The sequence below is a fragment of the Trachypithecus francoisi genome, unplaced genomic scaffold, assembly GCF_009764315.1.
Source record: "Trachypithecus francoisi isolate TF-2019V2 unplaced genomic scaffold, Tfra_2.0 Lachesis_group20, whole genome shotgun sequence".
Lineage (NCBI taxonomy): Eukaryota > Metazoa > Chordata > Mammalia > Primates > Cercopithecidae > Trachypithecus > Trachypithecus francoisi.
Genome location: NW_022681466.1, coordinates 7,002,432 through 7,015,253, shown reverse-complemented (window position 1 = coordinate 7,015,253; position 12,822 = coordinate 7,002,432). Strand labels below are relative to the sequence as shown.

At 46.5% G+C, this 12,822-nt stretch overlaps 2 protein-coding genes across 10 annotated transcripts in view; one reads left to right on the top strand and one right to left on the bottom strand.

The window, feature by feature from the left end:
- Nucleotides 1-2,439, bottom strand: part of SAP30BP (SAP30 binding protein) — a 44,142-nt gene extending 41,703 nt beyond the window's left edge. For 3 of the 7 annotated variants that reach the window (XM_033182200.1, XM_033182204.1, XM_033182205.1), the window contains exons 1-2: nucleotides 2,078-2,439; nucleotides 935-1,044 (exon numbers count right to left, since the gene is read on the bottom strand). In XM_033182200.1, coding sequence (XP_033038091.1) covers nucleotides 935-1,044; nucleotides 2,078-2,183 — 216 coding nt within the window. In that variant the 5' untranslated portion in view covers nucleotides 2,184-2,439. The remainder of the gene's footprint in view (nucleotides 1-934; nucleotides 1,045-2,077) is intronic. The other 4 variants (XM_033182201.1, XM_033182206.1, XM_033182199.1 and 1 more) reach the window with 4 other exon arrangements.
- Nucleotides 2,370-12,822, top strand: part of RECQL5 (RecQ like helicase 5) — a 41,112-nt gene continuing 30,659 nt past the window's right edge. For all 3 annotated transcript variants that reach the window (XR_004430449.1, XM_033182198.1, XM_033182197.1), the window contains exons 1-7: nucleotides 2,370-2,528; nucleotides 3,002-3,145; nucleotides 4,404-4,525; nucleotides 6,146-6,664; nucleotides 7,443-7,545; nucleotides 8,086-8,197; nucleotides 11,350-11,512. Coding sequence is in view for 2 of the 3 variants with exons in the window: in XM_033182198.1 (XP_033038089.1) it covers nucleotides 3,016-3,145; nucleotides 4,404-4,525; nucleotides 6,146-6,664; nucleotides 7,443-7,545; nucleotides 8,086-8,197; nucleotides 11,350-11,512 (1,149 nt within the window). In the remaining variant the exon portion in view is untranslated. The remainder of the gene's footprint in view (nucleotides 2,529-3,001; nucleotides 3,146-4,403; nucleotides 4,526-6,145; nucleotides 6,665-7,442; nucleotides 7,546-8,085; nucleotides 8,198-11,349; nucleotides 11,513-12,822) is intronic.

Genomic DNA, 12,822 nt, shown 5'->3' with positions numbered 1-12,822 from the left:
TAAAATTTTAAAAATTGGCCGGGTGCAGTGGCTCACGCCTGTAATCCCAGCACTTTGGAAGAATGAGGTGGGTGGATCACCTGAGGTCAGGAGTTAAGAGACCAGACTGGCCAACATGGTGAAACCCCACCTCTATGAAAAATACAAAATTAGCCAGGCATGGTGGCAGGTGCCTGCAATCCCAGCTACTCAGGAGGCTGAGACAGGAGAATCGCTTGAACCTGGGAGGCAGAGGGTGTAGTGAGCCAAGATCGCACCACTGCATCCTAGCATGGCCAAAAGAGCAAGATTCCGACAAAATAAGAGTATTAATAATAAGTCAGCTAGGCATGGTGGTGCCCACCTGTAGTCCCAGCTACTGGGGAGGCTGAGGTGGGAGGATCACTTGAGCCCAGGAGTTCAAGGCAGGAGTGAACTATCTATGATCACACCAGTACACTCCAATCTGGGCAGCAGAGTGAGACCCTACCTCAAAAAAAAAAGAAGAAAAAGCAGGTGAAAACGAATTTTCCTTTCTTATCTTGTTAACAAACTGACAAAATTTAAATGAGCCCCAACCAAGATTAAAAACAATGCAGAGTTGATTGTAGATATAAATGATACACCAATTAGGATGAATGCCTGCTATAAATAGAGTAAATAATTTAAACTGGGAAAAATCAACATAAAACACCCGTTGATATCTGGGTTAAATAAAATAATCCACTATCTTTCCCCCCAAATTTCAACTCAAAGATTAATAAAAAAAGATCCATGTGAAAATAAATTTTCAAACAGAACTGTTATCCAACCCAGTTTCTTCCAGTAATACTAAAACAAAAGTGGAGCGCAAGGGATGAAGCTAGCCGTGAAATGGAACACTGTTGGCACAGTTCCAAAATTTGACGAATGAAATTGCGCTTTCAGTAGCTCTGGATCTGGGAGATTTACCTACCGACTGTCTACTGTTCTCATCCTCTTCTTCTTCATAACCATCTTCATCACCCCCTAGACGAGAAAAGTCATCCTCCCCATAGGCATCAGATACCAATCCGCCTTTCTCCTCTGAAAGGTTAAAAAACAAACAAAAAAAAAAAGCAGGAAAAAAAAAAATCAAGAGTTACAATGCAAGAAAAAATGTCTAGAGATTTGAGTGGCCAAGACTATCTCTGAAGATACAAGGGGAACCTAAATCTCATGTTAAGTGACAACAGGCCCAGATTCGGCTCTCTGAGAAGGGCATTATTTAGTGAATAAAATCTTTAAAAGGTCAGGGAACAAAACCAAGGACTAAATTCTGTTTCTAATGCTATAAACACTAAGCAAACACTATAGTGTTTACAGCAAACTATCAGAGAATTTTCTGACTGGAAGAGACCCCACAAAATCACAAAACATGAAAGTATCTAACCTAATCCAATCCCCTTCACTTTCCAGATGAGGAAGCTAAGGTCCATATATGTTGTTAGGTAACTTGTGCTCTATTCTCCCAAAGAAATCTATTTCCATTGTCTAACATTGTGCTTCTCAACCTGAGGAGGAGAACATCACCGATAGGCTTTAAAAACTCACAAAATAAGAAAAATCACCCGGGATCCTTAAAAAGTTCACAAATGCCCACATCCTACCCCAGTTCTACCGAATTAGATTCTCTCGCTTTGGGGATCAGATACGTTTTTATTTTTAAAAGCTCCAAGATGTGTTTAGGGCACATTCTTAACTAAAAGCTATAAATTTAACAAACACAATCTTTACCATCTTCCACGTATGTTTTACTCATCGCTCTCCCTCATCAAACAACGAGCCCAGGGGGAACAGGCTAGCAGCCACTCCCTCTTCGTCCATCCCTCTGTCCATCACTATAACCGGCACGGAGACTTTCAGTAAGTTTAGGCAGATTAATCGAAACAATAGAAAGGAGATTCTTCATTCTTAGTCCAGAGTCTCTAATGCTCTATCTCATCTAGGACCCCGGGCCATTCTTCGGGGTCCGGTGCTTGGAGCACAATGACCATCTAGTTCCCTCCCGCCCAGCGAGGGGTACAGCATTCCGCGCAGACACCAGATTCCCTCTCCCAGCTTCCCACTTGGGCCTTACCAGCCGCGCTGCCCATCGCCTCGATTCCAGCCTCGCCATCAGACTCGGGCTCTGAATCTTCCGCGTAAACTGCAAGGGACGACAGAACATTCTTCTTCCCCGCCATCTTATTCCCACAGCCCCGGCGTGGCTCACTCCTATGACTCAAAGACGCCGACTTCCGGGCGGAAAGGCAGGTTCTCTCGGATCCCAGGAGACCCCGCGGCACACTGGAAACCAATGAAAACGGCAGTTTCCTGCGCCTGGCTCCGCCCTCATGCCAGCGCTCGCGCACGTCATCACTGCGCGACGGATATAAGATTGTGTGGGTTCTGGCTAAAGCTTAATTCCCAGCGCTTTGGCTTCTCTGAGTTGGGATTGTGTACAGGGGTCTTCGAATAGTTCCGGAACCAGCCAGCTGCAGCGGCCCAGTAAGGGCCTTTAATTCTTGGGCCGACCACTGCCGGTTCTGATATCTTAGGGTGAAGAGAGGGAGGTGTCGGCCGGCCAAGAGAGAAAATTGCGGATCTTGGGCTCAGGAAGAAGGGAGAAGGGGGTCGGGGTCCCAGGGTGGAATAATGGTTGTCGTGGTTGCACTTATAGAAGAAGGAGCAGGTGGTGGATCTTAGGAAAACGGTTCCCCGTTCTCCAAACTGTTCTGAAGACATTTGTGTTTCTTCTCTTGATCTGATTTCTAGCTCTGTGCTATACCGTGGCCTGGAATAGTTCAATGTATTTATTTTCATTGAGCGTAAAAGTGGAGATGTTAATTACCCAGGAATGTATTAGCTTGAGGCAGTTCACTTTCAGCTTTAATACTTAAAAATAATATATTATTTAAGTATAACATAGCAATTTGTTACAGAAAAATAAGCTGTATTTTTAAAGCAAAACAGAGGGTTCTCGTGGCAACCTTTTACCACCTTTGCCTTAACCTTTGGCCACTGTTCTTGGCTAAAATGAGCAGCCACCATACCACCTTTCCTCTTGACCCTGAGCGGCGAGTCCGGAGTACGCTGAAGAAGGTCTTTGGGTTTGACTCTTTTAAGACGCCTTTACAGGAGAGCGCGACCATGGCTGTAGTAAAAGGTAACATTACCAAGGTACCTTCCTTTAAATTTATGCTGGCTATACCATAATGCTGTGGCAGAACACCCTCCTCCTGATCCTTCGCACTGCCTCACCTTTGGTCCATAACTGGATTTGGAAATCTTTAGAGTTGTCACCCAAAGCTTGTAGTTTCATTTATTTGTTTTAATTAGAGACACAGGGTCTTGGCATGTTGCTTAGGCTGGTCTCCAAATCCTGGGCTCAGGCAATTCTCCCACGTCGGCCTCCCAAGGTACTGGGATTACAAGCATGAGCCACCACACCTGGCCCAAAGCTTGTAGTTTTAATGGCAGAACCACCCGGCTGGTCTATAGTTCATAGCCAGATCTACACATGGTCTTTGAAAACACTTCAGATTCTCATTATTGTTCGTTTGTACACACAAACGAACAGCAACAGTGAGGGTGGCAGTAGTAACTTAACTTGGTCACTGGCCTTCTAGGTAATTCCCTTGTTGAAGATTGAGTGGCCTGGGTCCCAGATAGAGAAGGAAAGAGTAATAATGTTATAAACCTGAGATATGGTGACAAATGGAAGTTGCCAAGAGGCGAGCAGCAATGTAATATTAATGATACATGTCTAAACAAAAGCTGTCTGAGTAATGTTCTCCCATGTCTACACAGATGTGCCCACTCATCTAGCAGTACTCTGCTTTCATGGCTGTTTAGTTAAATCATCCATGTCACAGCAGACTCAGACTTCTTTTTTTTTTTTTTCCCTGAGACAGAGTCTTGCTCTGTCACCCACGCTGGAGTGCAGTGGCGCAATCTCGGCTCACTGCAAGCTCCGCCTCCCAGGTTCAAGCAATTCTCCTGCCCCAGCCTCCCGAGTAGCTGTGATTACAGGCACATTCCACCATGCCCGGCTAATTTTTGCATTCTTAGTAGAGACAGGGTTTCACCATGTTGGCCAAGCTGGTCTCAAACTCTTGACCTTGTGATCTGCCTGCCTCGGCCTCCCAAAGTGCTGGGATTACAGGCGTGAGCCACCGCGCCCGCCCCAGACTTTTTAAATCTTGTTTGTAACCATTACTAGAAATGGTTTGGGCATGTATCCAAATTTCCCAGGATCCTTGCCTTTTTCATAGAAAGGACAGGAGAGGTATTAGCATTGCATTGAGACCCTTCCATGTGCCAGACACTTTGCTAGGTACTTTTCCTACATTCTCATTTAATTTTCAGCAACTTCAGTGAAAAGGCAGGAAGCACTGAGATATTGTTGTCTTGTATTTTTGCAGGTAACAAGGATGTTTTTGTGTGCATGCCCACAGGGGCAGGAAAATCCCTGTGCTATCAGCTCCCTGCTCTGTTGGCCAAAGGCATCACCATTGTAGTCTCTCCTCTCATTGCTTTGATTCAGGTGAGGATGGTAGCCCAAAAAGATTTGGGGAAGGTTTTTTGAGGCTGGAAATTTCACTTCTCTATTGGTCTTTTGCCTCTTCTTTTCTTTTTTCTTTTCTTTTTTTGAGACAGAGTCTTACTGTGTCGCCTAGGCTGAAGTGTGGTGGTGCGATCTCGGCTCACTACAGCCTCCGCCTTCCGGCTTCAAGGAATTCTTGTGCCTCAGCCCCCCAAATAGCTGGGATTACAGGTGTATGCCACCATGTCCGGCTGATTTTTGTATTTTTGGTAGAGATGAGATTTCACCATGTTGGCCAGCTGGTCTCAAACTCCTGACCTCAAGCGATCTGCCTGCCTGGGTCTCTCAGAGTGCTGGGATTACAGGCGTGAGCCGCTGCACCCGCGCCTGCCTCTTGTTTTCTATGATTTGCCTATCTCATTTGCTGTATTGGGTTTCTGTTTTTCCCCAATGTAGTGTTCTCCACTGGTGCATATGACTCTGGGGGGTTATGAATGACTCCTCTGAGGTCCTTCACCCTCCCTTGTTATTTTTTGTCCAGAGGAGTATGAAACTGTATTTGTACACACATATACACTCAGTCTCACGTATATACACGTGTGCACTTGTGATGTTGGGATAGAGGTTGCAGATGGATAGATAGCTAAGTTGATATGGGGAATCCCTGGTGTCCTGCTTATTTTGGTAAGGGCACAGTATGTGAAACAGAAAAAAAGATGAGAAACTGGCTGGGACCTTATTAACATCTGCTCTACAGGTGTTCTGACTATTTAAGGCCTGCAGATGGGCTGATAGAATCAGAATTGAGGAAGTGTGGCTGTATGGGTAAGAGTCATCCACCATGAAGAAAGGTAGAGAGACAGGGAACAACAGCAATAACTTGGTGAGTGTTCACCAGGCCCCAGGCTTTGTGCTAAGTGCTTTACATACATTAATGTCACCTCTGAAATGTAAATTTTAAGTTATACAACAATTCTGTTAGATAGAATTGTATAAATTGTTCAGAGGGTAAGAAACAGCCAGCGAGCATGTGGTGATTAAGTGAGCCAGGATGAATCTAAATCTGAAGTCTGTTTGACTTCAGAGCCTGTCCTCTAAACCACTTTACCTTCCATAAAGGTTGAGCATCCCCAATGCAAAAATCCGAAATCTGAAATGCTCCAAAGTCCAAAAAATTTTAGTGCTGACATGACGCCACAGGTGGAAAGTTCCACACCTTTCTGACCTCATGTGATGGACTGCGGTCAAAATTCAGTCAAAACTCTTTTTTCATGCACAAAATTATTAAAAATATTATATAAAATTACACCTAGACTATATATATAAGGTATACATGAAAAAAATGAATTTCCTTTTCAGACTTGGGTCTCATCCTCAAGAGATCTCATTATGTATATGCAATCTGCAAATATTCCCAAATCTGGGAATATCTGAAATCTAGAACACTTCTGATCCCAAGCATTTGATAAAGGATATTCAACCTATACTACTTCTATGCAAAGAAAAGACATAGTGGAGGGTGGGAGCAGCACAGTTTATGACTGGGAAATCCTCCAGGGACTTGCAGTGACGTTTACCTGAGTCCTGAGGGCCAATTATAGCCCCTTTCTCTTTTCTTAGGACCAGGTGGACCACTTGCTAGCCCTAAAGGTACGAGTAAGTTCCCTGAACTCAAAGCTCTCTGCACAGGAAAGGAAGGAGCTGCTTGCTGACCTGGAGCGAGAAAAGCCCCAGACCAAGATTCTGTACATCACCCCGGAGATGGCGGCTTCCTCCTCCTTCCAGCCCAGCCTGAACTCCCTGCTGTCCCGCCACCTGTTGTCTTACTTGGTGGTGGATGAGGCTCATTGTGTTTCCCAATGGGGGCATGACTTTCGTCCTGACTACTTGCGTCTGGGTGCCCTGCGCTCCCGCCTGGGACATGCCCCTTGTGTGGCTCTGACTGCCACAGCCACCCCACAGGTCCAAGAGGACGTGTTTGCTGCCCTGCACCTGAAGAAACCAGTTGCCATCTTCAAGACTCCCTGCTTCCGGGCCAACCTCTTCTATGATGTGCAATTCAAGGAACTCATTTCTGATCCCTATGGGAACCTGAAGGACTTCTGCCTTAAGGCTCTTGGACAGGAGGCTGATAAAGGGGTGAGGCACTGAAGTGGAGGCCAAGCAGCTGTTAGAGCAGTGGGGTGTGACATGCAGCATGGAGATGGAGATTGGTCTTCTAAGACCTTTGCTTTTTCTAGCTTTCTCAGCCAGGCTTCTTAAAACTCGGGCACAAAAGAATTGTCCCTTTGGTTTCCTGGCATTGTCCTCCTTACCATGGTTTCCTTGTCCTGGATCCTTCTGTGGAAGGCAAGCAGCCAGCCCCTCTGTGTGAGGCCTCTGCAGACCCATGCAAAGTTCGTGAAGAGGAGGCAGAGAAGTTAAACAGGTTGAGTTTTGAGCAGCTTTTGGCCTGCCTTTTTTTTTTTTTTTTTTGAGGTGGAGTTTCTCTCTTGTTGCCCAGGCTGGAGCGCAGTGGCGCGATCTTGGCTCACCGCAACCTCCGCCTCCCAGGTTCAAGCAATTCTCCTGCCTCAGGCTCCCAGGTAGCTGGGATTACAGGCATGCGCCACCACGCCCAGCTAATTTTGTATTTTTAGCAGAGACAGGGTTTCTCCGTGTTGCCCAGGCTGGTCTTAACTCCTAGCCTCAAGTGATCCTCCCACCTTGGCATCCCAAAGTGCTGGGATTACAGGCATGAACCAGCCTGGTCCTGCTTTTTATAAAGTGAGAGAGACTTACTGGGTGTCCTGCCTCAGAGGAGACTAAAACTGACGAGGGAAGGAACACAGAGCTGCTTTTAGAGCAGGGTACACTACACTGGGCCTATTGTTCTGTTCTTGCCATGCTTATTTTCTTCCTGCATCTCCCCATTCAGTTGTCGGGCTGCGGCATTGTCTACTGCAGGACTAGAGAGGCTTGTGAACAGCTGGCCATAGAGCTCAGCTGTAGGGGTGTGAACGCCAAGGCTTACCATGCAGGTAAGGGGCGCCCAGGCCACTTGGTTCTCTTCACCCTCAGAGGCTTCTTGGTGGGTCTCTTGTTCTTTACAGATCCTGATTATCAGGTGACCCACCATCTTATTACAGATACTCAGGCAGAGCTAAAGTGATTCACTTAAATCCCCTAAAATGAGTCTAGACATGAATGAGGTCTAAAATGAGAATTGTGACTCCTGAGTTCTTCCCGCTGTATATGCCTCCCCAGCAGCAGGTGATAAGTTTTTACAAACCAAGGTAATGCTGTTGTAGGAAGAGCACAGGCTTTGGAGGCCAGCAGGCTTGGGCTTGAATCATGGCCCAAACCTTTGCCAAATGCTCTGTGCCACACATAGGCTAGGGTCTTTGTGCCTGTCAGCTGAGGCTCAGTAAAGTTAAGCGCCTGATGTAAGGTCGGACAGCTGGGAAGTGAAATATTCAGGGTTTGTGAAGTGCCTAGCACACAGTGTCAAACCCAAAATAGACCCCGGGTAAACCCAAGGGAAATGTGAGTTCCCTTCTCCATCTTTCCCTTCTTTACAGGGCTGAAGGCCTCTGAAAGAACGCTGGTGCAGAACGACTGGATGGAGGAGAAGTTCCCTGTAATTGTTGCAACCATTAGTTTTGGGATGGGAGTGGATAAAGCCAACGTCAGGTGAGCTTTGATTATTGCCCTGCCTTCTGGTTTGGGCCTGGCTCAGGGTGGATTGCCTAGTGCTATGCCCAAAGGACGAGGTGCATGTACTCCTTCGAGGGCCAGAGGGGAAGGAAGCTCCAGGAGACAGTCCTTAGAATACAGCCTGAATGCTGACAGTTCCTGTGCGGCCTGCTCCCAGGTGACTGCTCAGCATGATTCTGTCACCTTCGCCCAGGACGGGGCAGCATGCAGTCCATCAGGCTTGTCCTTTAACACAGCCCTGTTCACTCACATCTCAGTAGGTGGTTCCTATGAGGAGGTGGGAATAAAGGAACTGTAGTCATGCACCTCATATTAATGTTTTGGTCAATGACTGCATAGACTGAGATCCTGTAAGACTGTAACGGAGTTGAAAAATTCCTATCGCCTAGTGATTTGCGTTACAGTGTTTGTGTTATAGTATTTGCGTTTCAGTTGCCTACAATATTCAGTATAGTAACACATGATACATGTTTACAGCCTAGCTGTGTAGGCTACAGTACCATCTAGGTTTATGTAAAGATTATCCACTATAATGTTTGCACAATGATGAAATCGCCTAACAAGTCATTTCTCAGAATGTATCCCTATCCCTGGTCGGGCACAGTGGTCCATACCTATAATCCCAGCACTTTGGGAAGCCAAGGCAGGTGGATCGCTTGAGTCCAGGAGTTTGAGACCAGCTTGGGCAACGTGGCCAAACCGCCATCTCTACAAAATATACATAAAAATTAGCCAGGTGTGGTGGTGCGTGCCTGTAGTCCCAGCTACTTTAGGGGCTGAGGTGGGAGGATTGCTTGAGCCCGGGAGGCAGAGGTTGTAGTGAGCTGGGATCATGCCACTGCACTTCAGCCTGGGCAACAGACCAAGACCCTGTCTTAAAAAAAACAAAAACAGGCCGAGCGCGGTGGCTCAAGCCTGTAATCCCAGCACTTTGGGAGGCCGAGACAGGTGGATTCCAAGGGCAGGAGATCGAGACCATCCTGGCTAACATGGTGAAACCCTGTCTCTACTAAAAAAATACAAAAAACTAGCCAGGTGTGGTGGCAGGCGCCTGTAGTCCCAGCTACTCGGGAGGCTGAGGCAGGAGAATGGCATAAACCTGGGAGGCGGAGCTTGCAGTGAGCTGAGATCTGGCCACTGCACTCCAGCCTGGGCGACAGAGCGAGACTCCGTCTCAAGAAAAAACAAAAACAAAAAACAAAAATACACAATATGTATCCCCATCGTTAAGTAATGTGTGACTGTATTTTAAGCTACTCCCTGTGGAAGGTCAAAGGCAAGGCTCTTAGGACCATAATTCCTTGTTATTGCTTACTAACAGTCTAGAAGAGTCGGGGTGCATCCCAGCCTCCTAGCCCCACACTGGCAACTGTTAGGAAGTCTTTTTTACCTGGCCATGATCGTCAAGAGGCATTTTGGGCTACAGCCTAAAGCCCTTTGGTCTGATTAACACCAAGTAATAATACCTTGTATGATTTACGGAGCATGTTTGCGTACATGGTCTTGGTGAACCTCATAGTAACCCTGACTTAGGGCAGAAATTTTATAGTGCATTACAGTTTGAAAGAATACCGACTTTTGGCCGGGCGCGGTGGCTCAAGCCTGTAATCCCAGCACTTTGGGAGGCCGAGACGGGCGGATCACGAGGTCAGGAGATCGAGACCATCCTGGCTAACACGGTGAAACCCCGTCTCTACTAAAAAAAAAAAAAACTAGCCGGGCGAGGTGGCGGGCGCCTGTAGTCCCAGCTACTCGGGAGGCTGAGGCAGGAGAATGGCGTAAACCCGGGAGGCGGAGCTTGCAGTGAGCTGAGATCTGGCCACTGCACTCCAGCCTGGTCGACAGAGCGAGACTCCGTCTTAACAACAACAACAACAACAACAAAAGAAAGAAAGAATACCGTCTTTAGAATCAGTTCGAACCCTGGGTCTGCAACCAGGTGTAGTGGTTCACACCTATAATTCCATCACTTTGGGAGGACCAGATGGGAGGATTGCTTGAGCCCAGGAGTTCGAGACCAGCCTGGACAACATAGCAAGACTCCATCTCTGTAAAATTAAAAATTAGCCAGGTATCTTGGCATGTGCCTGTAGTCCTGGCTACTTGGGAAACTGAGGTGGAAGGATTGCTTGAGGCAAGGGGGCTGAGGCTGCAATGAGCTATGATTGTGCCACTGTACTCCAGCCTATGCAACAGAGCAAGACCCTGTCTTAAAAAATAAAAAAACAAGGCTGGGCATGGTGGCTTATGCCTGTAATCCTGGCACTTTGGGAGGCTGAGGCAGGCGGATCACGAGGTCAACAGATTGAGACCATCCTGGCCAACGTGGTGAAACCCCGTCTCTACTAAAAACACAAAAATTAGCTGGGCGTGGTGGTGCACACCTGTAGTCCCAGCAACTCAGGAGGCTGAGGCAGGAGAATCACTTGAACTGGGAAGGCGGAGGTTGCAGTGAGCTGAGATCATACCACTGCACTCCAGCCTGGTGACAGAGCAAGACTCCATCTAAAAATAAAAAAAAATAAAATAAACAAAAAACAAAATAAATAAAATGAATCCTGGGTCTGTGGTATCTTATTAAGAGCTAGTTTTGAAGGCAGACACCCCTAGGCCCAAATTCTAGCTCTGCTGTCCCTTTACTGTGTGGCATTGTACAAATTGACCTTTCTGAATCTCCAGTTCATATTCTGGAGAATGGGCTACCTCACGTGATGGTGACTAACAATTAAATGAGACATATAGAAACGGACTCATTGTAGGGCTTTAATAAATATTATTCGTTTCCCACTTCAAAGAAGTTATAAATAACTTACTCAAATTTGCAGAGCTCATAAGTGGCAGAGCCTCATGTTGTTTCTTTAGGTCCAGTATTTTTTCCACTGGGCCCTGGCTGAGTTTTTTGGTCCCTCATATGTGCTGATTGCCACCCTTCACTCCTGCTGTGGCCTCTTACCTGGGTTGCTCCTAGAAGGGAGACGGGCTGCCAGTATCTTAACCATTCTAACTCTGGGACTATCCCTCTCCCTCCCTATCTACTGGCCTCCCTGCTCTCCTACTCATGATTATTCCTCCAAAGGACACTCAGTTTCTCCACCATCTCATGCTCCTTGTCCCTTTGGATCCTACAGGTTTGTCACTCATTGGAATATTGCCAAGTCTATGGCTGGATACTACCAGGAGTCTGGCCGGGCTGGCAGGGATGGGAAGCCTTCCTGGTGCCGTCTCTATTACTCCAGAAATGACCGGGATCAAGTCAGCTTCCTGATCAGGAAGGAAGTAGCAAAACTCCAGGTAAGGCCTGGGCAGTAGAAGGTCTTTCAGTCTGACCCACCACTCTCTAGTTTTGTGAAGCTGATTTCTGAACTCAGATGATGCTTGTATACGCTAGAGAAGGCTGCTCCCAACCTGTAAGTATAGCAAGGGGAAATGGCATGTTGGATAGGTAGGCAGCTTACACAAACTAGACTAGACTTTTTCCTTTATAAATATTTAAATATTTAAATTATCTTAACACCGGATTTTTTTTGTTTTTGTTTCTTCTTTTTGTTTGTTTGAGACAGAGTCTCTTGTCATTCAGGCTGGTGTGCGATGGCATGATCTCGGCTCACTGCAACCTCCGTCTCCGGGTTCAAGCGATTCTCCTGCCTCAGCCTCCTGAGTAGCTGGGACTACAGGCATGCACCACCACGCCCAGCTAATTCTTGTATTTTTAGTAGAGACAGTTTCACCATGTTGGCCAGGATGGTCTCAATCTCTTGACCTCGTGATCCACCTGCCTTGGTCTCCCAAAGTGCTGGGATTACAAGCATGAGCCATTGCACCCAGCCTTTTTTTGTTTGTTTTTTTCCTGTTTGTTGTTTTAAGAGACAAGGTCTCACTGTCACCCAGGCTAAAGTGCAGTGGCATAGTCATGGTTCACAGCAGCCTCTAATTCCTGGCCATAAATAATCTTCCCACCTTGAGTAGCTGGGACCACAGGTATGTGCCACCATGCCCAGCTAATTTTTTTTTTCAATTTTTTTGCAGATATGGGGTTTTTTTTTTTTTCTTTCTTTTTTTTGAGATGGAGTCTTGCTTAGTCACCCAGGCTGGAGTGCAGTGGCGCGATCTTGGCTCACTGCAAGCTCTGTCTCCCGGGTTTACACCGTTATCCTGCCTCAGCCTCCTGAGTAGCTGGGACTACAGGCGCCCACCACTATGCCCAGCTAATTTTTTTTGTATTTTTAGTAGAGATGGGGTTTCACCATGTTAGCCAGGATGGTCTTGATCTCCTGACCTCATGATCTGCCTGTCTCGGCCTCCCAAAGTGTTGGGATTACAGGCGTGAGCCACCTTGTCCAGCCTCCAAGTACTTATTTCTAATCTCTGCCAAGATGACAATAAAGGGACAAATATATATAAATTCACAAGGATAACGATAGTAGGCGAGAAGACAACAGCAGGTAGAAATGATAACACATTGTGCCTAGACACACAAAGACCCTACTAGAAATCTACTCAAATTCGTAAGAAAACCTGGCAAACTGGCTGAATATAAGAGAAATAGTTTAAAGATTAGTAGCTTTTCTCTAGTCAGATGAGCGCCAAGGAAAAAAAAAAAA